The sequence below is a fragment of the Cynara cardunculus genome (assembly GCF_001531365.2).
Source record: "Cynara cardunculus var. scolymus isolate 2C chromosome LG 11, CcrdV1, whole genome shotgun sequence".
NCBI lineage: Eukaryota > Viridiplantae > Streptophyta > Magnoliopsida > Asterales > Asteraceae > Cynara > Cynara cardunculus.
In genome coordinates, this window is record NC_037538.1 from 7,612,771 (window position 1) to 7,636,508 (window position 23,738).

The 23,738-nt window shown below is 34.7% G+C and overlaps 5 protein-coding genes across 6 annotated transcripts in view; 3 read left to right on the forward strand and 2 right to left on the reverse strand.

Annotated features, from left to right (window-relative positions):
• The first annotated feature begins 1,130 nt into the window (after positions 1 to 1,130).
• Positions 1,131 to 7,675, forward strand: LOC112521900. Of its 2 annotated transcripts, XM_025130904.1 has the most exons (4): positions 1,131 to 1,729; positions 1,868 to 2,083; positions 3,250 to 4,004; positions 7,347 to 7,675. In XM_025130904.1, exons 1-4 carry the CDS (start codon positions 1,343 to 1,345, stop codon positions 7,558 to 7,560), a joined length of 1,572 nt encoding a protein of 523 aa, XP_024986672.1. In that variant the 5' UTR covers positions 1,131 to 1,342; the 3' UTR covers positions 7,561 to 7,675. The 2 variants fall into 2 exon arrangements, with proteins under 2 accessions (XP_024986672.1, XP_024986671.1); XM_025130903.1 differs by having other exon boundaries at positions 1,131 to 2,083.
• Positions 7,676 to 8,552: 877 nt separating this feature from the next.
• Positions 8,553 to 8,984, reverse strand: LOC112521048. The gene has a single exon (XM_025129678.1). It carries the CDS (start codon positions 8,982 to 8,984, stop codon positions 8,553 to 8,555), a length of 432 nt encoding a protein of 143 aa, XP_024985446.1.
• A 1,479-nt stretch (positions 8,985 to 10,463) lies between these two features.
• Positions 10,464 to 15,909, forward strand: LOC112521238 (ATP synthase subunit d, mitochondrial). The gene is made up of 5 exons (XM_025129978.1): positions 10,464 to 10,694; positions 11,824 to 11,905; positions 13,818 to 13,882; positions 15,429 to 15,515; positions 15,611 to 15,909. Exons 1-5 carry the CDS (start codon positions 10,524 to 10,526, stop codon positions 15,710 to 15,712), a joined length of 507 nt encoding a protein of 168 aa, XP_024985746.1. The 5' UTR covers positions 10,464 to 10,523; the 3' UTR covers positions 15,713 to 15,909.
• A 3,410-nt stretch (positions 15,910 to 19,319) lies between these two features.
• LOC112522034 (pentatricopeptide repeat-containing protein At4g01400, mitochondrial) lies at positions 19,320 to 20,985 on the forward strand. The gene has a single exon (XM_025131094.1). It carries the CDS (start codon positions 19,348 to 19,350, stop codon positions 20,800 to 20,802), a length of 1,455 nt encoding a protein of 484 aa, XP_024986862.1. The 5' UTR covers positions 19,320 to 19,347; the 3' UTR covers positions 20,803 to 20,985.
• Positions 20,986 to 22,315: 1,330 nt separating this feature from the next.
• Positions 22,316 to 23,738, reverse strand: part of LOC112521207 (28 kDa ribonucleoprotein, chloroplastic) — a 7,514-nt gene continuing 6,091 nt past the window's right edge. Inside the window, exons 3-4 of the mRNA XM_025129925.1 lie at positions 22,840 to 23,142; positions 22,316 to 22,605 (exon numbers count right to left, since the gene is read on the reverse strand). Coding sequence (XP_024985693.1) covers positions 22,519 to 22,605; positions 22,840 to 23,142 — 390 coding nt within the window. The 3' untranslated portion in view covers positions 22,316 to 22,518. The remainder of the gene's footprint in view (positions 22,606 to 22,839; positions 23,143 to 23,738) is intronic.

The following is a 23,738-nucleotide window of genomic DNA, read 5'->3' on the forward strand; positions in this document are numbered from 1 at the left end:
TAACATTTTATAAAGATAATAATTAAGTATTTTGTTAGAACTCAATGATTATCCTAATTATATTTTAGATTTTTTATATTTAAAATAAGATGTTTATCCTGTATTTGATTGTGTTTATCTACAGTTAGTTACACGGATTCAGTTATGGGATGAAATCGAATAGGGATGAACGGGTTTAAGAGTTTTAAGAGTTTTTAAGAGTTTTAGCCAAATGCATTATAATATAGTATAGATATAGATTATGTGTTTTTAAGAAAGCGATAATGTTTTTATTTTTGAATAAAATACAAATTTGAAAAAAAAACAATGTTAATATCAAATCAACTATTTAAAAGTTTTATTTTTTATGTTATTTCTTTAATTTATTTTTTATTATAATTTAATTTAAGTTTAATAATGAAATAAATTATTTATGGTTCAATACTATAACATGTTATGAAGATAATAATTAAGTATTCTGTTAGAATTCTATGATTATCTTAATTATATTTTAGATTTTTTATATTTAAAATGAGTGTTTATCATGTATTTGATTATGTTTATCTGCAGTTAGTTACACAAATTTAGATATGGAGCTTTAATAAGTTGTACTTACACACAATCTATTTGTAATATTGAGTTTTAAGTAATATGCATTAATAAACAGTACTTTACGCATAAAAAAATGGTTTTTAAGAGTTTTTGTCAAATGCTTTATAATATAGTATAGATACTATTTAAAGTAGAGATCGTGTTAAAACTAAATGTAACTTTGTTTCAACAGAGATTCTGATTTTTAATTCTTTCTAAAGAACTATGGAGAATGTTTAGAATACATGTGTATCATTTTCAATGGTAAAATTAAAAAACTTGATGAAAAGGTTGATAGCTATTTGATGAAAAAGTTAATTATTAGAAGAATAATTTGATATTTATAGTTCTTCAATAAAGAATACTTTATGCGTAAAATAATTTTTATTTATCAAATATTTTATAATATAATATAAATAATAAATAAAAAATACGATTCTAAAGACTTGATAATTAAAATAAATATTTAAAACATTGATCATTGAAATAAGTATTTAAAGAATTTAGTGGAAATGGGACTCTGAGACTTTACCAATTACCATTGCGGGTGCTCATCGTTGCATAAGGTTTATATCAACAGGGGTCCTTGGTACGCCGAGCCGACGATCGGTGGTGAATCAGAAGAGATCTTCCCTATTTGCTGCTATGATGCTCCAAATCAAAGTTGATAAACTTTTGGATTGTTAGGATTCACTTGACGAAAAGGGGATTAACCCCTAGAATCTGCGTTACCATTTACTGATCGTAGAATTCGATTTCAACGACAAAGAAGATGGATGACGACGTAGAAGAACTGAGCAGAATCGCCGGCGAACAACACCGTGAGTTCATGGCGGCCCGAGTCGTCGACTCCGACCTGGACCTAGCGTTCCGCCTCCAACTCGAAGAAGCCATATCTGCATCTCTCGCTTTTCAACCCTCTTCGTCTACTTCACCAACACGGCCTCAACAACCGCCATCGCTGGTCTCGGATCACGACCGTGCAAACACCGTCGCTGACCTCCAAACCCTAGAGTTTGAAAGATTCGAGACGGAGATACGAGACCGCGTGCTGATCAAAGCCGAAACGAAGAAACTGCAGGCAGATCTCCACCGTCGAATCCACGATGGGAATGTTGCTCGCGAGATTTTGCACATGCCAGTGCATCAGTGGCTAGAGGTAGGCGACAATTTCGAGCGTCCTTACGGCGAGGGTTCTTCTTCTTCTTCGAAAAGCGAAGTCGATTCAGAGATTTTTAGCGTTTATTTCAAAGGTTTGCTGAGCGAGGAGAGAGTTGATGGGACTGGTCCTTTACAGAAAACAGTAACAATGGCGGGGATTGGTGTGGCGATTTGCGATTCGAGGGATGGGTTGATTTTTGAAATGAGAAAGCCATTGGATTTGAAGGAAGATGATCGGACGAGCAGACAGAGTATGGAGGGGAAGGCGTTGATTGAGGCTCTCAACGCTGCTATTGCTTTGGATCTCAAGAGAATCGTATTATATTGTGATTATTATACACTATATCAATATGTGAGTTGTTTTCTTCCTTTTTCCCAGTTCTGTCCTTAATTTTATACTCGTTTTGTTGACTTTATCTTCATTTTCATATTGCAAATGATGTGAATGTTCTTATAGTCTCTCCAGTACCAAATGCATTTCATTGTTAACTGTAAGAGAAAGAGATGACCAAACCAGTTGTGTGAAGTTTGTAACTGTATTGCACTACATATAATGGTTGGGTACAAACGAGAAAGGCGTTCCAAGATCACTCGTGATTACATGTGATACGAAATCTCAGTAGAGTCTTTCAGTGGCATGTTTCGGTCCTCTTCCCGATTACTCTCCAAGATCACTCGTGATTACATGTGATACGAACACTTAATCGTATATGATTAAACACATTTTGCATTGACCTTCATATAGTGGTTGGCCTTCCTGGTCGGTTTCACCAAGTCACCCGCATCCCTTTTGGACGTGTTTAAACATATATGATTGAGTGTTCGTATTTCATGTAATCATGTGTGATCTTGGAACTTCTCGCCTTCTCATAAATTGATTAACTTTTTGGATGATCCTTCCTCTGTATCTATATATAATCCCCTTCTTTTACAAACCCAGCAATTCGTTCAAACTTACAAACCAATTTTAATATGTTGTATCGTATATGAAACAATATGTGTGAAATATACAATGCTGTTTACATGTGAAGCGTTAAGGACTGTTTACCCACATATGAAACAACAGCGTATAAACACCGCAATTTCACACATGCACATGAAAAACTGGTTTGTAAGTTTGTAGAAATTATTGGGTTTGAAATGATTATGCATCTATATATATAGATTGAATGAAGTTTTGTAATTTATTCCTTGATGTGTTCTGTTATAAGATCAACTGCTGCTATTGAAAGTTTGAAACATAATCAAACTATCTGTAGTGGAAACTAGCTCAACTTTCTAAAGGCAAGATGGCAAGCTCGAAGATGACTGCATTTCTAACTACAAAATATAAAACACCTTTCATGCTCTGTTAATAATTTACTGTCGTTGCATCATTGTTGATGGATTTATAAATCTTAAAAGTAATATTCTAAGAGTTTTGGTTCTTGTACTTTTAAACAATTATTCTTCATCATTTATTTATTTATTCTGCTCTCTGCCTATTGGATTGTCCTTACAGTGTGTCGGCAATTGCAGGTTTTTGGGCGGTGGCAGCCAAAACAACGGAAAATGAGAGCGTTTGTGAATCAAGTGAATCACCTTCGGAAAAATTTCACCTACTGTGTGCCCGCCCTTGTTGCTCGGAATGATGTCAAATTTGCATTTAAACTTGCAAGAGAGGCAATACTTTCTCAGATAACCAAGGCAGTGGAATCAAGTGATGTCAGGCTTGAGAATTGTGTAATATGCTTTGATGATAAACCTATGGACCAATTCTTTTCAGTCGAAGGTTGTAAGCATCGATACTGCTTTTCTTGCATGAAACAGCATGTGGAGGTCAAGTTGCTTCAGGGAATGGTGCCTAAATGCCCATATGAAGGCTGTGAGTTTGAACTCAAAATTGGAAGTTGTGAGATATTTATGACACCTAAGTTGATTCAGATGATGAAACAACGGTTAAAGGAAGCTTCAATTCCTGTGACAGATAAAATTTATTGCCCTTACCCTAAATGCTCGGCATTGATGTCAAAAACTAAAATTCTTCAGCTCCCAAGATTTGGTCATGAGAGTGCGGCTCGGACATGCTACAACTGTCTTGGTGCATTCTGCATGAATTGCAGGGTTCCATGGCACAACTATATGACCTGTGCAGAGTACAAGCAAAAAAATCCTATCCCCCTCGTAGAAGAATCACAGCTTAAAAATCTGGCAGCAAGGAATTTGTGGCGTCAGTGCATAAAATGCAAACATATGATAGAACTCAATACTGGTTGCTACCATATGACATGCAGGTACGATTTTTTTCATATAACTCATGTTGTACTTTGTTTATTGTGAGAGTATGTGGAACCCCAAGTCTCCAAATCACTCTCCAAAAGAGCCCTTGAGGAGAAACGGGAGGTTCCAACATATATACAGGAGAAATGGTCCAAGGCTAGCCAATGTGGGACTCTTCTTCTACAAAATCGTTACTTTTATGCTTTATGACGTAAACTAAATCCCTAGGTTCAACTAGGAGGGTCAGAGGGTAACTTTTAGAGCTTTATATTTAAAGGGTTTTCTTGTTTGAATCGAAGTAGGGGGTGAACAAGCAAAAGAGCTATATAAAGCATGTAGCTTGTTTAATTGTTAAAAGAAGAAAGGGGTGAGAGGAAAAAGATGCAAACACATGATACTAGGTCTTGTTTGTTTTAAAGAAGAACATCTTATTCACCACTTATGTCTTACCGAATATAGGCTCATACGGCTCAAGGTCTTGAGCTTTTTTCAAGTCGAGGCTCACTAAGGCACTGCCCCTCCGCTGTGGGTCTAGGCGTGCCTCATAAAAAGTTATTAAATACGTAGTCAAACCCTAAGATTAAATTAGTTCTCTCATCTTCCCATCTCTTAGACTAAAAAAAAGTTATTAAATAGATGACATAAGTCAAACCCTAATACTAAATACCCAGTACTTAGAACTTCAAGCCTCCTTCTCTATAATTACCCAGACCTTTCTCTTTCATGGCTCACGCTTTAAACCCTTCTGCCTCTATCGAAGTATTGTTGATTGCTTCATTTAGGGCTTGTACTTGCTGCATATTTGAGCTGTGTGTAACTGTGTATGTGTGTGTATATATTGATAAGATGCACCTCACATTCCTGAGGCCCGCGCCTCATGCCTACGTCTTGTGTCTAGGCCTGAGGACCGTGCCTTGAGCCTTTGACAACTTTGCCGAATAAGAGGTTAGACTTATAACACTGTCTTCTCTTTTCCATGTGATAAGAACTCAAAACCTCTTATTGTCCTCCTGCTGGACAAGAGGTAAACCCATGTCTAATAGCCTCTTACCGTTCTTTTATTGTCTAAAACAAAAATGAAAAATTTGGAACCCTAAAAAATAAGAGGTTTACGATTTGTACCTGATAATGGAACATTTGAGAATTAAGAACATCTAAGATGTACAAGTCTCAGTATCACAAAACTTGGTACTCTTATAGAAATACCAATATTTTTTGTTTTGATTTTTAAAAATGAAATAAAATATTATTTTTGGTAAGTTTTAATTAGCATTTATGTTTTTTTTTCCATTTGTTGGTAATAGTTTCTTAATATAGTTAACTTCGATTCTGCTCATACATTCAGACAAAATATTAGTTTACAAAAAGAGTTTTATTGATTCTGATTTCTGACTTCGGACTTCAGCACCTCTTAAGAAATGCATCTTATTCTTCACAATATCCCGATATTGTGGATATGCCTAGGTGATCACACCCTTGTTCATAATTAATTGCTAATCACCTATTATGGCATGAGGAATTGATGCTTAAATGACAGAAGTATCACCTATAGTTAGGGTACAGTTTGCAGCATATGGACTTCTATATAAATACAACTCCTTTTGGCTCCAAAGACTAGTCTTTTTAGATCTTGACATTTTGGTACTTTGTAATTCAGGATAACTATGAACCCTGAGGCCCTATATTATTAACTTCTTGTCTTGTCATTTCCATTGGCCTTGTCTGATTCTAGAACATTTTTCGTTCTATACCTAGGTCTTAGTGACGGAAGATACCATTCTTAAAGCATGACTAGTTCTTCCTGCTTATGCTTACTGCATGCTCTACTTTGCTATCAACACCGCTAAGTAGCATTTTTGTTTTGATTTAATCTAAAACTAGTAGATTCTAGAATGTTCCTCTGAACTACCAATTTTACATTTATCCTCTTCGAATTCATTAGAACAGTGTCTTCATAAAATGATTTTTAACAAACTGTTCGTCACCTATATAGAAACCGTCTATTTTGTCAAATGAGTGGTTAAGTTCTCTTACCCCATTCTTTAGTTCTATGCGATGAGAAGCATCTGCATATCATGGGTCGGGTTCCAGTGAAAATGGAAGTTATGGTGAGAATGGTGAGAAGGGATCTCCACCTTTGGGTCAATCCTAATTGAAGATCAACACTAATATGGTGCACCGAGATGCACTGGATCAATTCCTGTGATAAGCGCAATTCATGGGTGGGGGTGAGATTAAAAGTGATCAAGGGTCTAGAGTTGCTATTCTCACACGATCTTTCGTCTATATATAATGGGGGTATCAATTAGCATGAAACCTGTATGCCTTCGATGATGATACCGTGTTGGTTGATGGCACTTGGAAAATTGTTGGGAGGTATGGTTTAACACCTTCGAATGCCAAACTTTTCTCTTAGGTTCGACTAAAATGGAATAAAGTAAGCCTAGCTTTTTCTTTGTAACCGTGAGGGCTTGCTTGTGCGCACCTAGACTAATCCCATGAGGCCTTGAAAATAACAACCAAGAAAGGGAGAGATATGTAAGCATGATCACTTGGAAATAGTAGTAAAAGATGTCTATGGTTACTTGTGGTTAGTACTAATAAAAATTATCATACCGGTGATCTTGGTTGAAGGTCAACATGACCATTCTAGCGATAGACCTTAGAGCTTATAGTGTATACTTTGTTAATTTGGATTAATTGGGGGTCGCTACCCAAATGCTTACCCGGTAAGCACTTATCAGTAAGATTCAACACTCTCACTTGCCTTACCAGGTAAAATTTTAGGCCATCAAAACGGCATCGTTTGCAACAATTTTCCCGGTAACCGTTAACCGGATAAGATTTTTGGTCTTTGTCATCGCTCTGAACGGGTAAGATCCTCAATACTTTCCATGTTCATTCGTAAAGTAAGTGACCCACTAAGTACTTACCGGGTAAGCATTTGGTAAACGGCCCGTTATTGCTTAACGGTTTTAAGCTTAATCTCTTTTAATCTAAAGAAGAGATCCAACTTTAGTAGCAGGTACGGAACTTTCAGCAAGTTGTATTGAAAAGGCAACCCAATCATCTTATGGGTTTTGAGTTTTGACTATATCTTTGGTCATGCCTAGTTGTAATATCTGTATATCTATACATATGTATCCATATATACATGCTTGCACACCCTTGTGTTGACTTCGAGTGTAAAATCCCACGTGATTTGGTTGTTTTTGTGTTCTCTTATTTGGTTATTGTTCTCGTTTGGACCTCCCTTTACACTCATATGTACATTTGTGTATTAAACATGTTCAACTTGTACATAGACATTGTGTCGTAATTGTAATGTTTAATTTTGGAAAATTTGGTTGGTGTAGATGTGGATATGAATTTTGCTACACATGCGGAGCGGAATGGAAGAACAAGAAGGCGACGTGCAATTGTCCTTTGTGGCATGAAGACAACATCATGGATAGCGACGAGGAAGACGAAGATGAAGAGGATTTTGATTTTGATGATGATGATGATGATGATGATTATGATTATGAGGGGGATGGTTACGATTATAATTTTGATGATAGTTTTCTTTGAAGACATAACTATTTTGAATTAGGGAAGAAGGATCATTGTGGAATGTAACTTCCTTTATGGGGATTGAAAGGCTCGGAAATACTAATAAGTCGTTTCATGATGGTTTCGTTTATCATTTTATTCTTCGTTTTGTATCGAATTAACCCACATGCTCAACCGCTTATGTGGACCCATCAATTCACGAGAATACTATAAGTTACTTAAAATATAATATTAAAATCAAAATCTCTTAAAAATATTGTTTGATTTTTAATAATTTTTCTATTTAACAATTTAAACATCAATTATATATTAAAATAATTTATAAATTCATTATTTCAATACATTTTTGAGAAAATATATAGAAAATTATAATACATTTACTGATTCATTGATGGAAACAACTGAAATAATATCTCTCTCCTTAATATTAAGTTTGAGAGATTTTTTTTTAAAAATTAAAATTTTATCTTTCTTTCTTTATCTATTTTAGTATACATTTTAACATAACTACTGTAGCAAAAAAAGACTTATAAATCTTTAAAATATCTATTTTAATATAACTGTTGAAGATGTTCTTATTAGTCAAAACCTAATATAAACCGATACAGTTTTTACCAAAGTGGATAAGATGTATTAAATCGAGAACAATTTTCAAATTTTGAACAAATAAATATTAAATGAAAATGATTGTTTGATAAATTATAAACGTCTTTTTTTTATCACTACAATTTATTTGTGGAAATGATGTAATGCTTAGGAAAAATTAGTTACGTACCCAATTTAAAAAATATATATTAAATTTACAATCAAATACAATCAAATAATTTTATTTTGAATTAGATATTTCCTTTTTCAAAAACTCAATTAATATTCATAACGGTCTCTTTGAAGTTCTCAAAATAAAAATTGAAATTGGAAGCAAAATCTATAGAAAAATAAGCATTAAAGAAAGAGAATAAATGAATTTAAAAAAAAAAAGAATTCTTAAATAACAATTAAAGCATCATGCGTCATGATGTCTCCACATCTATACTGGTATTATAAGATAACAGCCTCTGAAAAATCGCAGACACGACGGTCCACGACACCGTTTTGACTTTCCTCAGTGCCACCACGTATCGTCGCCTTCCACGACCTACTTTCACTCCTTTCCTTTTCCTCCGTCGACGTGCCACCACCTTCTTCCTGACTCGATCTAAAAACTTTCTAGTTCTCTCTGGCATAGTCTCTTTCTTCGAGAAAGTGTAACTCCTAAGGTACAATTGCCTACAAGAGATGCTATTGACGCCCCTTGGTTGACCATGGCGGTGCAAATTAGATCTTGCCACCGTTGTATTCATGAACTCGACTTCAGATTTCGGCCATTTGTAGAGGTTCTGGTAGGTGGCTCTAATCGGGATTCTTGCATCATCAACACAATTTGGTATGCACACAGAACTCATAGTTTCTTTTTTTTTTTCCCGGTGAAAGAAAGAGATGGTATATTTGTAGAAGAGATCAGTGAAATGAGCTTATTGAAGTATTCTTATTAACGTTAAAAGAGTGAATTGTGGAGTAAGAAAACCACAAATCTACGATTATATCAAATCAACAAATTAATTACAACTTTTATGACTTATGTTGTGTTTGAAAAACTAGTCGTTGGTGATAAACGAGCATATTTAAGAAGTGATCAATGAAACGGTGTTAATGGAGAAATAAAGTATTTTTATAGCGACCTTAAAGAGATGGATTATGGTGTAAACAAAAGCACAAATCTTCAATTATATCAAATCAATGGATTAATTATAATTGTTATGACTTAGGGGTTGGTCGGTAATGGTTGTATGATATGTATGGCTTATTCGACAAGTCATGCATGACTGTTTAGTTGTATCTTATTAGTTTAGCAAGTGGATTATTCCCTCAATGCATTTGGAACAAAAAAATTAGTTGTAACTAGAACTTTGAAAAACGGGATTAAAAATTGAATATATAAAGATCTTTGAGAATGAGAGTTAATGTGAGAAGCGTAAGAAATGATCCGGACCCTTGATCATGTTCTTAAGTCCTTTAAATATAAAGAGTAATATGAGTTTTTAAAAAAACATTTAAAATCCTACTCTTTTGGTTTACAAAAGAGGTAAAACAATAATCAATTTTCTTTTATGTGTTCTTAAGACACATAATAAAGATATTTAATTTGAAAATATATATATATTTCTTATTTTTAGTTAATTACTTTTACAAATCTTTTTCTATTTCTCTATCTTTTTAGATTTATTTAATCATCTCCATATTTTTTTTTATTTGCAAACATAAAAATGACATATATATATATAGGTTGGTTATTATACAACCCTTAACATTTGTGCAACCAATACAACCCAATCTCAACCGTCCATTTCATTTGATAACCAACTCCAGACCCCATGTTCATGCTCAATTTATCAAGTTCTTTAGTAGTGATACAAGCGATTCCTAAAAGGGAGTCTAAGACGCCATAATGGTTTATGCGAGGAAGACGATGATGAAAAAGGACGGGAGGCTGAAGATATTGTTAACATTGCCTCTTATATCTGCAGTTGAAGGGTGAAGTCGAGGTCAGAATTGACGAGAATGACGATCGAGAGTTTATAACATTGCTCGAAAGACATCATCAGATTTTCAACATCTTCGACGTCCATGTTTCGGTAGGAAAAATTTACAAACCTCTCGTAATTATGAAAGCCTATCTTTTAAAATGTATTTAATACATTACTTTTAGCAAATAATGACTTGTATTTTAATTTATAAATACATTTCATATAAATAATACAAAAGTATCAAGTTAAGAAACCATAGGGGCTAAAAATGAAATTTATGCTTTTTAATTTACCATTTTACCCTTCAAATCCAGTGTTGAAGAAGGATAAAGGAAAGGGTTTGCCTTTGTGCAAGTTCCTCTTCGCTTGTATTGTAGAGAGAGAGACCTGCGAACTTTAGAGAGAAATCCATAGAAGATGAGCGGTGTGGGGAAGAAGGTGGCCGATGTGGCGTTCAAGGCATCAAAGACGATCGATTGGGATGGCATGGCGAAGATGATCGTTAGCGATGAGGCTCGCAAGGAGTTTTCCTCCCTCCGCCGTGCATTTGACGAAGTTAATTCAGCTCTTCAGACCAAGTTCAGCCAGGTATCGAACAACTCTCTCTATCTCCCTCTCTGTTTAGACGTTATGTGTGTATGCGTATTGGTATTTATGTGTTCGATGACGCAGATCTATATTCTATTGGATAGTTTGGCTTTCTTCAAACGCAAACAATTCGAGTTAGGTTTGATGATTTCTCTTTATTCGTTGGTTATAAATGTATTATGATGCTGGTTTTGTGGGTTATACTAAATTGAAATGATCATTGGAACATAGAGTAGGTTCATTTGTATGTGCTATTAAGGATACGATTTGCTTGGGCAATGATTTGACGAGTTTTGTGAAACTAGGGATTTATTTAGATTGGTATATCTCAATAAATTGATCAGTTGCCAATCTCAGATGAAATTAAGCGTTTTTTCTTTCTGTGGATTTTGTTGATGTTGTGATTCGGGTAGATATATTTATGTGGATAGTAGAGATGATTATTTTAGTAATCAATTGTGCTTACGCTATAAGAAGCATTGATCAGTATAGCACTCTACTCTCCTTTTTGGGCGTAAAATGGAAAAGACAGCTTTTTGTCACCTGCCTTTCATTAACCAAGACGAGATGGTCTTTCATTATTTATATTGTTGCTGATGGCAGATTTATTATATAGAAAGATCACTGTCTCAGTCTCTAATGTTGGTTAAGGACGAGGCACAAGTAATCTTATGCTGATTGTTTCACATTATAAAACGTCTTAGCAATCAACGGAGCAACAATGTTTCATCTAAATCGTGTGGTTGTAGAGTTTCTGGCCTTTCGGTATCTGAAATGTAAGGAGTCATGAATCTCATTGACAGAATATATTACACATCATTCCAGTAAAAAAATTTTGCACGTAGTGTACAATTACTTAAGAATTGGAATTGCCAAAAACTAGTTATCATATCTGTCATTATTTTCCACATGGAAACTTGCAAGTTTTAAGTTTATAGAGCATTCTTTTAGCATGATACCCCTTGACTCTTCTATGTGTGTGCTTCCTTGATTTGGACTTGATCAGATGCAGGATATTCTAATGTTGGCATGCCCCAGTTTTTATGCTCATATGACCAACACTATTATATATTTATATTCTAATCTCATATGATGTTAATCCAGTTTGATTGCTTTTTGTGTATTTCAGGAACCAGAACCAATTGACTGGGAGTACTACAGAAAGGGACTTGGATCGCGCATAGTTGATTCTTACAAAGAATATTATGATAGTATGTCCTGCTTTTCAAATTTTGATTATTTGCAAAGATCTTGTTTGGTTATCATGTTCACTTGTATGTAAGAAATGTGAATTATATGGTAAACATCTACTTGATGAGAATCTCGTCTTGGTATTAGTTTCCATTACATAGGCAGTAGTTCTAACTGATTGTCTTTAGTCTATTTTTCAAATCTGCCATGATCAAATTTGTTTAACTGCTGTACGCATAGAAAAATCCTATTTAGATATGGTGAGGGTGAGTTAACCATTTTGATGACCTACTAGTGAGAAGCCATAAACTAAAGAGTGCAACAAAGAGCCCATTGTTTTTAAGTTGATTCAAAGTTGAAGTTTGCTACAAATAAGAAGCTTATTCAACACTTCTGAGGGGCCATTACTAAACACTTACCCCAGGTAAGCACTAAGCGCTTACCTTACAGATTGAGCATGGCAAGTCCGAGAATCTTACTCGGTAAGAGGCATAGCAATGGCCGCGAGTCTTACCCAGCAATCGAGGGAAAAGACTCTTACCCGGTAAGCGCTAGTTGAAAGGCCGCCTTTTTACTTGCACAAGGTGCAAGGTTCAAGTCTTATCATGCGTGCAGAGCGAGAGGATTTAAGCTAAAGTCTAGCTTAAGTATTGTTGGAACTTGGAGTGCAGTGGTAGGAAAATGGATTGCACAGGATGACCTGTTCTAAATATGTATACAGTCAGAAGTTACTTAGGGGATAATGAGGTTTTGTTTTGATAGTGCGTTTCAATAAGATTCTAGGAGGCCTTACCATGGTCATCACCTAAGAGCTACTGGAACTCTGTGTTGTTATTACATGCATTCAAAACAAATAATAGTATTGATTTTCAAGATTAAGTGTTAAAGTCTTCATTTTGTTAGCACTCCGATATCTAAAATATGGAAGCACAGATTTTGATAAATTAACTCAATCTGATTACCATGGGTTCCTATATGTTTGAGGAAAGAAAGCTTCTATTTAAAGGCTAAACAAGTCTGGAAGTTGGTCCTCCGATGAACGTAAAACTTCAAATAAAGGGTATGTTGAATTGCTTGTAAAAAGTGACTATTGACTCACACTTAAAAGAACTCCACTAGAGAATTCTAATATGCACTGCTTGATGTTCATCTGTTGCTTGTTTCATATTTTTCTCTTTTCAGTTAAGATGTCTACTTTGATGGTTTAATGCAGAAACATCTAACTAGGGACAAACATGAAATACTCGTCTTTTTTTCATTTTTCATGCACTTTATCTAGCCATTCCCATATGAAAAAGAAAATGGGACTTGACTTCCGTTCCAATTATTGAACTAATCTAGGGGCCGTTTGCTAAACGTTTATCCAATAAGTTCTTACTGGGTAATTTTCTTTACCGGTTGAACATGACAAGTCAAAAATCTTACCCGGTAAAAGCAATGATAAAGATGAAGAGTCTTATAAGTGAATGTGATGACTCTTACCCGGGTAAGCGCTTACCGGATAAATTGTTGCATACAATATCATTTTGATGTACTACAATCTTATATGGTAAAATAAATTACAATGTTAACTCGTAACGGTAAGAGCTTACCGGGTAAGCATTTAGGTAAACGGCCCCTTACTCATTCATAGGGTCTGGTCTCCCTTCACTCCTTCAGTTGTGTTAGTTTTCAAAGTGATCAAGTTAAAACAAAGTTGTCATGGTTCAAAGGGGAATCATCATTGTGAGATTTAGAGGGTATAATTACTTAAATTCTTTTTTTATTTGGATGTGATGAATTTGAATTGCGCAATAGGCAGAATATGTAGCATTTAGTCTGCAAGCATGTGAACCCTTTTTGTATTTCTTGTTGTACATTCATTTGGCAAGTATTTTTATGTTTGAGATCTGCTTTCACAGTCTGGTTAATTACTCCCTTCTTTCTATACAGGTGTTGAAATCCCCAAGTTTGTAGACAAAACAACTCCAGAGTACCAACCAAAGTTCGATGCACTGGTTAGCACTCCTTCCCATTTATGTTGGAAAATATTTTTTGCAACCCCCCCCCCCCCCCCCCCTTTTCCATCTGTAACAAACTAATTAGCATCACAAGCAAAAATTTGATGCTGAACTTTTTATTGTGTTTGCTATTTTGAAAAGCTCTTGGGATTAAGGGCTGTTCTTTTTTAATTTTAAACCTCATTTATTTTAAAACACATCAATTTTGTCCAATTCGAATCAAATTAACTTAACATAAATGACTAATATGAGACAAGAGGACGAGTAGAAAAACAACTTGAGAAAGATAATGTATTAATGTTAATCATCTTGATCATCTATACTATCTTATTAAGCAAATTTAACAAAAGTCTTAAAGTCTTAAAATAATAAATGACCAAGATACCCTTTATATTACCCTTACTCACTTTTTCACCCACCTCTCTCCTCACATACCCTCACCCTCTCACAACCAATTTTTTTAAAATTATAATTTTAAATTTACACTTTATACCCCTATAATTAGTTAATTAATTTACTTTACATCCTTTACTTTTAAATGTTTCATTTTAAACCTTTATCAAATTAACATACATAATCTGATATCAATTAAAACATGTTTAAAAAATACATTTTTATTTTAACAAGTTACACCATTATAATCATCTCGTTAATATCTTCGAAATGAGTCCAATATTGAATGGTTTTTGACTTAATTATATTATTATATATTATATATACTGTAAAAAATATTTTTAATATTTACGATTTATACTTTTATAGTTATTTATTTATATATATACTATATATTTTGGGGTTAGGCTGTCCAAATTGCACTGTATAATATGTTCTTGGGTTTTTTTTGAAATATATATATACATGTATTAATTCAACCTTAATATGAGTTTCTGGACAAGAAAGAGGGTAAGCAGTTGAAATTTCATTCTAAAACCCATCTTTTTTGTTCTTTTTATGGCTTATGATCTGTCAAATTTGTAGTTTTCTTTATTGGTTTTGAGTGTTTATCTTAAATTACTTTGCTCTTGGTGTAAATCGAACACATTTGTGGAGTCGTTTAAATATGTTGGATTTTAAATATATTGGATTTTAAACTGTCATACAATATTTTTCATCGATAGTCTATAATTGGAACCATAACTCTTATTTATTCAAATTGTATTAATATGTAAAGACCATGTGTAACCTATATCATCGTTAAATCTTATCTTATAAAACCAGTGGAACTTCAAAATCGTTAAAATTCATGGCTCCCGCCGCATTGCGCGGGTACACAACTAGTTATTCATGATTTATGCTAGTTAATTTGCTTGAAGCTGGACGAAAATGATGTAATTGATATTTCTGAGATCACAAGTTTATCGCTGAGAAATCTTTCTATATAATTAAAATTTAAAAGAAGTGTGAAAACACCGACCTTTTTTGTTTATTCATTTTCCCTTTATTGTTTAATTGTTTTCAAGTATGATTTGAATAAAAGGCGAGTTATTCGCATAATCAGTTTATGGTGAAACTGTTTTATAGAGGTGTGTTTTTGAAATTACAGTTGGTGGAACTGAAAGAGGCTGAACAGAAATCCCTCAAGGAATCTGAAAGATTGGAAAAAGAAATCACCGACGTCCAAGAGCTGAAGGTAACAGTCCATTCCCTTTCTACCCTTCTCATTCGTTTTTGTTCCAACTTTTAGCCGATAGCTAAATGAATTTCTTATGATATTTCTTGCAACAGAAAAAACTTAGTACCATGACGGCTGATGAATACTTTGAGAAACGGCCCGACTTAAAAAAGAAATTTGACGATGAAATCAGAAATGATTATTGGGGCTACTGATTTATGGTTTGGTTGCTTCATGAGGAGAAGCTATTTGAACCCATTCCTTTTTCTTTGGTGTTTTAGAAATAAAACAAAGAGGAACAGAGATATGATTATTATTTGTTTGCTTGGCAGTTTGAAGATCCCTTCTTTATTGAGGTAATGAAATTTATGTTTTCAAGAAATAAAACGATCGAATGCATTACATTTTCTCATCGTGGTGGTGTATTCCGTATGGAAATGTTGTGGAATCATATGATTGGTTAGGTTTTTGCTAGGTATTCGGGCCAATTTACGCACACTGACAAATGGTTGTAGCTGGAATCGGCGTTGGTGCCAATTCTAGCTGGACTGGTCTTTTACCATAATATGACATGAAGCTTTGCAAAATGGTCTGGTTGTTACATGAAGCTTTTCCCAATCATCTCCCACATGTGGCCTAGGAGGTAATCCCTTGTGTGGACACTTTCTCAGGAATTTTAATTAAATTCATAACTTTTTGGTATTATCAAAAAAAGTAAAATGAATTTATATTTGTTAGAAGGTCATGAATTTAATTAAAATATCATTTAAACTATATATATAAATATCTCTGTATGGTCAAGGTGGTGTAACAAAGGTGTTTTCATCCTAGTAGATCGTAACCATACTAATGGTAGTTGTGTATCCTTGTGACACAGATATATAAGATTTTCTTTAAAAAAAAAAACTACATAAAATCGGTTAGGAAAGTTTTTAAAGTAAAAAAACTTAAATTAGTTTTACTGCTTCCAACCCTATGTCATTCAAACCTCTATAATCGCCTCGTTGTTTGCTCTCTATTGCAACCATCACTATTGTTGGCCCTGTCATCGATCTCTATTTTTGATTTTTTTTTTTTTTTTGATTCTTCATCTTTTTTGATATGTCTATATGTGTTCCATTAAATTGTTGTAAAAGAGGGAGAATCGGAAGGAAAAAAAAGGATAAAAAAGATGGAGATCATAGGAGGGGTCAATGGTAATAATGGACCGTAGGGAGAACAACCAACTTTGGGGAAACAAGGGAGTGGCGTCGTTGTGTGCGAAGGGATTGAATGATGTAGGGTTTGGGACGATAAAACTGATTTATGTTTTTGTATTTTAAAATACTGTCAGTCGGTTACATGCCACTTTTTTGGGTTAAAAAATGTAGATGATTTAAAAGTTCATTGGTTTATTTATTCAAAAGAAATGTTGAGAGACTTGATCACTCAAAAATGATAAAATTTAATGATTTTTTTCATTCAAAAAAATAGTTTAAGAACTTAATAATTCAAAATGAGAAAGTTTAATGATTTTTCACTCAAAATTCTTTTTAGAAACTAAACCATTCAAAATAGGAAAGTTGGTTTTTTTTTTTAACTTTTTCCTATTTTATATGGTTCTACTTGCACGATCCGACCTTTATCATGCTTGGTAATGTACATCAAGCCGTAATCTGACTGCCATGACTATGCTCCATGGCAAGTTTTGGTCACTCATATGTCCGAGCACATCCTGAAAATTGAAACATACGGTTTGCAAAAAAAAAAAAACAAACTCATCTTAAAAAAATCAAGTACTACTGTTAGTTTATTCTTTAATAATCGTTTGTATGTCAAGAAATTGACCAAGAAATTCATACAGAATTAGATTATACATGCATCCTACTCATTCTTTTAATCAGAAAATGTAATTGGAACCAAGTTTCAAGAGATGTTGGTTGGAAATAGGAACAAGAACGAGTATGATAAGCCGTAGAGATGATCGATTCTAAAATATCTGGTCAAAAGAACTAGTTAACGCAATTCGAAAAAAAACATGTTGTAAGTACGGTTTTTATCTGGTTTTGGTTCGATCTGAAATGCTCATCTCTAAAATCAAGATAAGGAATCAAAATGTCAAGAAATAAAAAGACGTTCCTTTCGATTTACAAAAGTGTGGATAATTATTATTTTTAAATAATCACTCATAATTGTAGTCGATTGAAGTAAACATTGATGATTATTTACGTTCCTCATCTCGCTACCACATTTTTGTATAAATTTGAGGTGCAACTGAAATAAATGACGAAGAAAAATTCAAGTTACGGTGTTCTAGGTTGAAATTAAGTTTATAGGATTCTAAGGTAGCCGAAATTGAGAGTATTTGGGACTGTTTGTTTGGCTCTGATTAGTACCATTTGTAGCCTATGTTTAAATCGATCAGATTATTTGGTAAAAAAGTAATATACTCCTTAAGATTCCAATAGGCTTTGAATCACTTGACTTTTGGAACCCACCCATATTATTTCCCCTTGATTGTCTATTTTTGCTCTCGTCTCTGTTCGTTCTATTACTCTTTGTTTCAACTTTCGCTATTTCTCCCTTGTTGATCCCAATTTAGATCAAAAATCAGGTGGAGCAACCGTAGGTATCTGGTAATAAACAGTTTTAAAGGTTAAAAATAGGAATATGTATGCGTCTCATTTGTTGTATATATTTATCTATACTTAAAAACCATGCACCATGTACTGTTTAATTATTCATATTACTTGAAATCCAAGATTACAAGTAAATATTGCATGAGTACAACTTTTTAAAGCTATATGTTTGAATTCATATAACTAAATTTCCTCCTAATTGTGAGAGAGATGTTGATATGGTCTTCAATCCATTAGCCGGGTTCAATTAGGGTTGTTCGTCCAAAATTATTTTCTTTAATAAATTATTCGTTACAAAAAGATTTATTTCTAAATTAAATAATTTATGTTATTTTTTTAGACTTTTTCAAAATAAACAAGTAAAATTGAGATATATCTTTTAGTAGAGCGGGGCCGGAAATGAAGTCGTGAAGAACCCAAATAGGCCCAAAGTTACCCACAGCTCCAGCCTCTGCTGCTCGCGAGTCGCGAGTCGCGATGCACGGTCCCGCTCCGTCTCCCACCTCATGATACACCAACGCCCTCACGCTGCTACCGAATCGCCCCTGCGCCTTGCTGCTGACCGCTGTCCGCCGTCGGCTGTTTGCAATCTGCTGCCGACGACCTCCTCTGCAATATTCAGGTACCTTTCTCTTTACTTGTATACTTAAATTGACTCACAGATTTTCACCAATCATGGGGAATATTGGGGATTTCATTTTGTATTACTGTATAGATGCGAATCCGTTGGGGAATATGATCAATTTGCTGATACCTTTCTCTTCGGCTGTCCGAAAGAGGTTTTCTATATGCAATCTGCTTACTTCTAGTTGGGGAATAATGGGGATTGTATTTCTATGGCTTGTCACTTGTTAAATTTTTTCTATTTAGTGGCAAATTGGCAATACAAGAGTTTTTAACGTAGGATTTTCTTGTTTCATCGTATCCACAGCAGTAATGCTCTAAACTTTGGATGCCAAAATCCTTCTCTTATGACTTGATCAACATTCCAACAAGCATAGATCAAAAGCCATTAATGGAGATGGGGTCTTTATGATTGTATATAATGCACTATTTATCTCTAGTCATTCAACTGGTGCCACTGTGTGTTTTGCGGATCCACTTGTACTTTATTTGAACCTGCTAAGTTTGTTGCCAAGCTTAGAGATATGAAAACAGATGAGAATATATTGCTGTTTAAATGCAGAGATGGGAGCAGGTCACTTACTGAAATACATGTTCAATAGTTCCAAATGAAGGTGGCTTTAATCCAACCAAATCATTCAACATCTACCAAACAAACTCTTATCTATATGATGCCATCTTTTCTTTCTCATTTCAGCAAGATTGTCAATTGCTCTGTTCAAACCCTAAAACCTGTGGTGTTCTTCCATTCCTCTCCAACCCTTTTGTTGAATCATAATCAAATACCAACTGGGGTTCCATCTCCATCTCGAATCCAGAAACTCATAGCTTCCCAATCAGACCCACTTGTAGCTAAAGAGATTTTCGATTTAGCTTCCAATGCATATCCAGGTTTTCACCATTCCTACGCAACATTCCAGACTCTCATCCTTAAACTCGGCCGGTCCCACCATTTTTCCCTCATGAATTCCCTTCTGTCCTGCCTCAAATCTGATCATCGGTACACTGTCACGCCTTCCCTCTTCACTCATATCATTCGCATATATGGGGATGCAAATTTGCCTGATAAAGCTCTCAAGACATTCTACACGATCCTTGAATTCAACATCAAACCACGAGCGAAGCAACTGAATGTAATTCTTGAGATCCTAGTGTCACAACGGAACTATCTCCACCCTGCTTTTGACTTATTTAAGTCCGCTTATCAGTATGATGTTTCTCCCAATGTCGAATCGTATAACATTTTGATGCATGCTTTTTGTTTGAATGGCGATCTTAGTATTGCATACAACCTGTTCAATCAAATGCTCAAGAGAGACGTTGTTCCAAATGTTGAGTCTTACCGGATTCTGATGCAGGGTTTGTGTCGAAAAAGTCAGGTAAATAGGGCCGTGGACTTGTTAGAGGATATGTTGAACAAAGGGTTTGTACCCGATTCTTTAACTTACACGACTCTATTGAACAGTTTATGTAGAAAAAAGAAGCTTAGGGAGGCTTATAAGCTTCTATGTAGGATGAAGGTCAAAGGATGCAATCCCGATATCATTCACTATAATACCGTTATTTTAGGGTTTTGTAGGGAAAATCGTGCACACGATGCTTGTAAGGTGCTCGAGGATATGCCTTCAAATGGTTGTTTACCGAATTTGGTGTCTTATCGCACTTTAGTTGGTGGCTTATGCAGTCAGGGTTTGTATGACGAGGCTAAAACTTATTTGGGTATAATGGTGTCAAAAGGGTTTTCTCCTCATGCGTCGATATGGCATGGCTTGATCGGTGGGTTATGCAATATCGGGAAGATTGATGTAGCGTGTTCGGTTTTGGATGGAATGCTGAAGAGTGGGGAAGCTCCGCCTCTTTATACTTGGATGGAGGTAGTTAATAGGGTTTGTGTGGTGGAGACTGAACCCGAACGATTAGAAGAAGTATTGAAGGTTGAGATAGAGGCTCATACACGAATAGTGGAGGCCGGTTTCGATTTACAAGAATGGTTAGTCAAGAAGGCTCGAGCAAATGGCAAGTTTAGATCGGGAAGGGAAAAGGTCAGATGGGGTTTGCATTGAATTTCTAGTACAATGAAGCATTACGAGAACCTTAAACTCTAAACCCTAAACCGAGATTTTTTGGGACAAGATAAGGCCTCGATGGGTTTGAAACTTATGATCTTGAAAACCTTCAAATTTCTTCAGGAATTGTATATCGCGTTTATCTCGCATAATGTCTTTTGAAGTAAGGAATTGGAATAAATTGTTATAGGTTTGACTAAGGGGCTCATTATCAAACACTTACCTGGTAAGTGTTTATCGGTAAAATTTAACACTAGCACTTACTTACCATGTAAGACTTTTGGCCACCAAAACGGCATTGTATGCAACAATTTACCCAGTAAGCGCTTACCATGGTAAGAGTTGTCGCCCTCACTTACCGGGTAAGACTCTCGGTCCTTGTTTCCCTCTTATCGGGTAAGATTTTTGGTCCTTACCATATTCATCCGTTAAGGTAATGTGACTTGGTAAGCGCTTACCTGGGTAAGCGTTTGATAAATGGCCCCTAAGGTTTGGTTTATAGAAAATAGAATGGAATATGTGAAATGAATTGAAATATTGCTATTTGTTTTAAAGAATATAGCTTATGAATTGAAAGTATATAACTAATGAAAAAGGACAAAAATACTTTTTCTTTGAATTTGTTTTATTATAATTTTTTTAATTTATAAATAATAATAAAATTAACGTTTAATTTAAAAAATACATGTAATTTACCAGGATTTTATTAAGTAAAAATAACGTGACATTTCTTTTATTGATTCTTTATTTTTTTTTTGCAAAATAGCTTTAAAAAAATGATAATCCTTTTTCTTGTCCAAAACACCATACAAATTCCTCATTGAAATTATTGTAATTTACAAGAAAATTTTACATTTCATTGAATTGTACATATATATAACCAGTAGTAACAATAAATAAGATAACCCATTTACAACAATGATAGTTTTATAAAATGACACCATGCTACCTATTTTTTTTTAATTAACATGCATGTTCAACCTGTTATGCGAGCCGACTAATCCCAGAACGACCATCTGTTTTACAGGTAGCCCAGAGTAATCGCATTTGAAACTCCGTGACCATTTTTATTTCTCCTTGAATTTGAACTTGGGACCTCCATGCACTTTTGACTTTTGGAGACTAAGCTCAAACCAATCACACACCACATTTATGGTTCACCATGCTACCTTTGAGTCTTGCATGTAATGGTTGAGCAATAGGAGTTTAGGGTCATTTAGGTATATACTTTTAAATAAGATTTTAATTAAATCAATGATCTTGCTCGCTTGTTTTAGGAGCGAGAAGAGTAATTTTTTTAAGGAAAAGCGAACAAGTCTTTTTGTATCAAATAAGACCTTTCTAAATGCAGGATATTTAAGAGGAGGGTCTCCTCGCCTATTAAAGAAAAGATGTCTTCATAGTTATCAGAAATTTATGAATTTAGTTAAAATCTCATTCAAAATTATATACTTAAATATTCCGTTTATAGAATTATTTACTCTTTGTTACATATATCCAAAAGATGTCATTCAATATAACAGAAAGGTATACTTCAAAGATGGACCCAAATCAACAAGTGATTTACAAAATTGATGGCATGTTATCAACTCATATACGATGTAACAACATATAGGTTTGTCGTCAAAGCTACGAATTAATGTGGATCTTTTTCAAAAAGACCGAAAACCATGTATAATCGTCACTTCCTGTTTTATATGCATCCAACTCCAATCAAGACTCCGGCTCGGGCTCAGGCTCAGGCTCGGACTGGGGCCAATTTATAACTTCTCGAAGTTTCAATGTTCTACCATAAAATTCCTGCAAGATACAGAGCGAAAAAAATACCAACTGTTATGGTTAATAAATGGGTCGTTTTGGTTATAACGATTTTTTTTATAACTTTAAATTCATGACCTTCTGACAGGTTTGAAAATGTCACTTTTATATACAGGAATGCCACTAAACTTGTCGGAAGGTAATGTTGTTAATAAAATTCTCTCATTTGAGGTCATTGATCAAACAGAAGAAAAATGCAGGGAAAGCAGACAGAACTGTGCCATCGAAGGACATTGCAGCTTCAAGTTCTGCAGGTGTCGAGAATGAAAGAAACCCGTATACACGATTCTTTCCACCTTTACGATCGTGCAGCACCGTCGTGCTAACCACAGTACCAAACTGGCTGAAGTGATTTCTCAGGTCCTCAGGTTTGACGCTCCATGCAAGATTACCAGCATAGACCTTGTAAGGTGACTCAAATACCAAGTTCTTTTGAGGTCGTGAACTAGTTACGGCGCTTCCCCATTTACTATTCATATCGGCTGCAAACCTGACTCGCATCTCACGTCCATCAACGTCCTTTTACAAAGAACATAATATTCTCAGTTTCAAAGTTGTAACTTGTCTACAAATTAATTGTACCTTTTGAAAATTTAGAGGACCCCAAGTGCACTAAGATACCAAACAAATTAGTTACAAACATCAAACCAAAATGTAGCATACTCAGGTTATTTTTTTCTGATAAGTTGATATCAAGAGGTTCCATGGCAAACACCCCCCAAATTTTAGGTCTTCTAACCCACATGTATAGCCCCAAACAATTGATGGCACTTAGTGAGAGCACCAAGTTCAAGTTACTTGCTAAATGAAAACACCCAGGTTTCTTCAATCAATTCCTTAATAATGCTATGCAGTGAGAGGTTTGTCCCTAGATCAAATGTCTGATTATGATTTTTTCAAGAGTTCCATATCGGCTAGATTTGGACTATTTCTCGTCAATATATATTGGAACCCTCCTTTCTCTTCTCAAGGGCTCCTTTGGTGATTATTCTGGGGTTTTACATATCCTCACGTGGTATCAAAGCCAAGATCCTACCACTCTAAGGACTTGACACTCTAGGCAATCTATACTGTCTAGCCCTTAACTGTCTAGTCCCTTCTCGGCACTCTGGGAC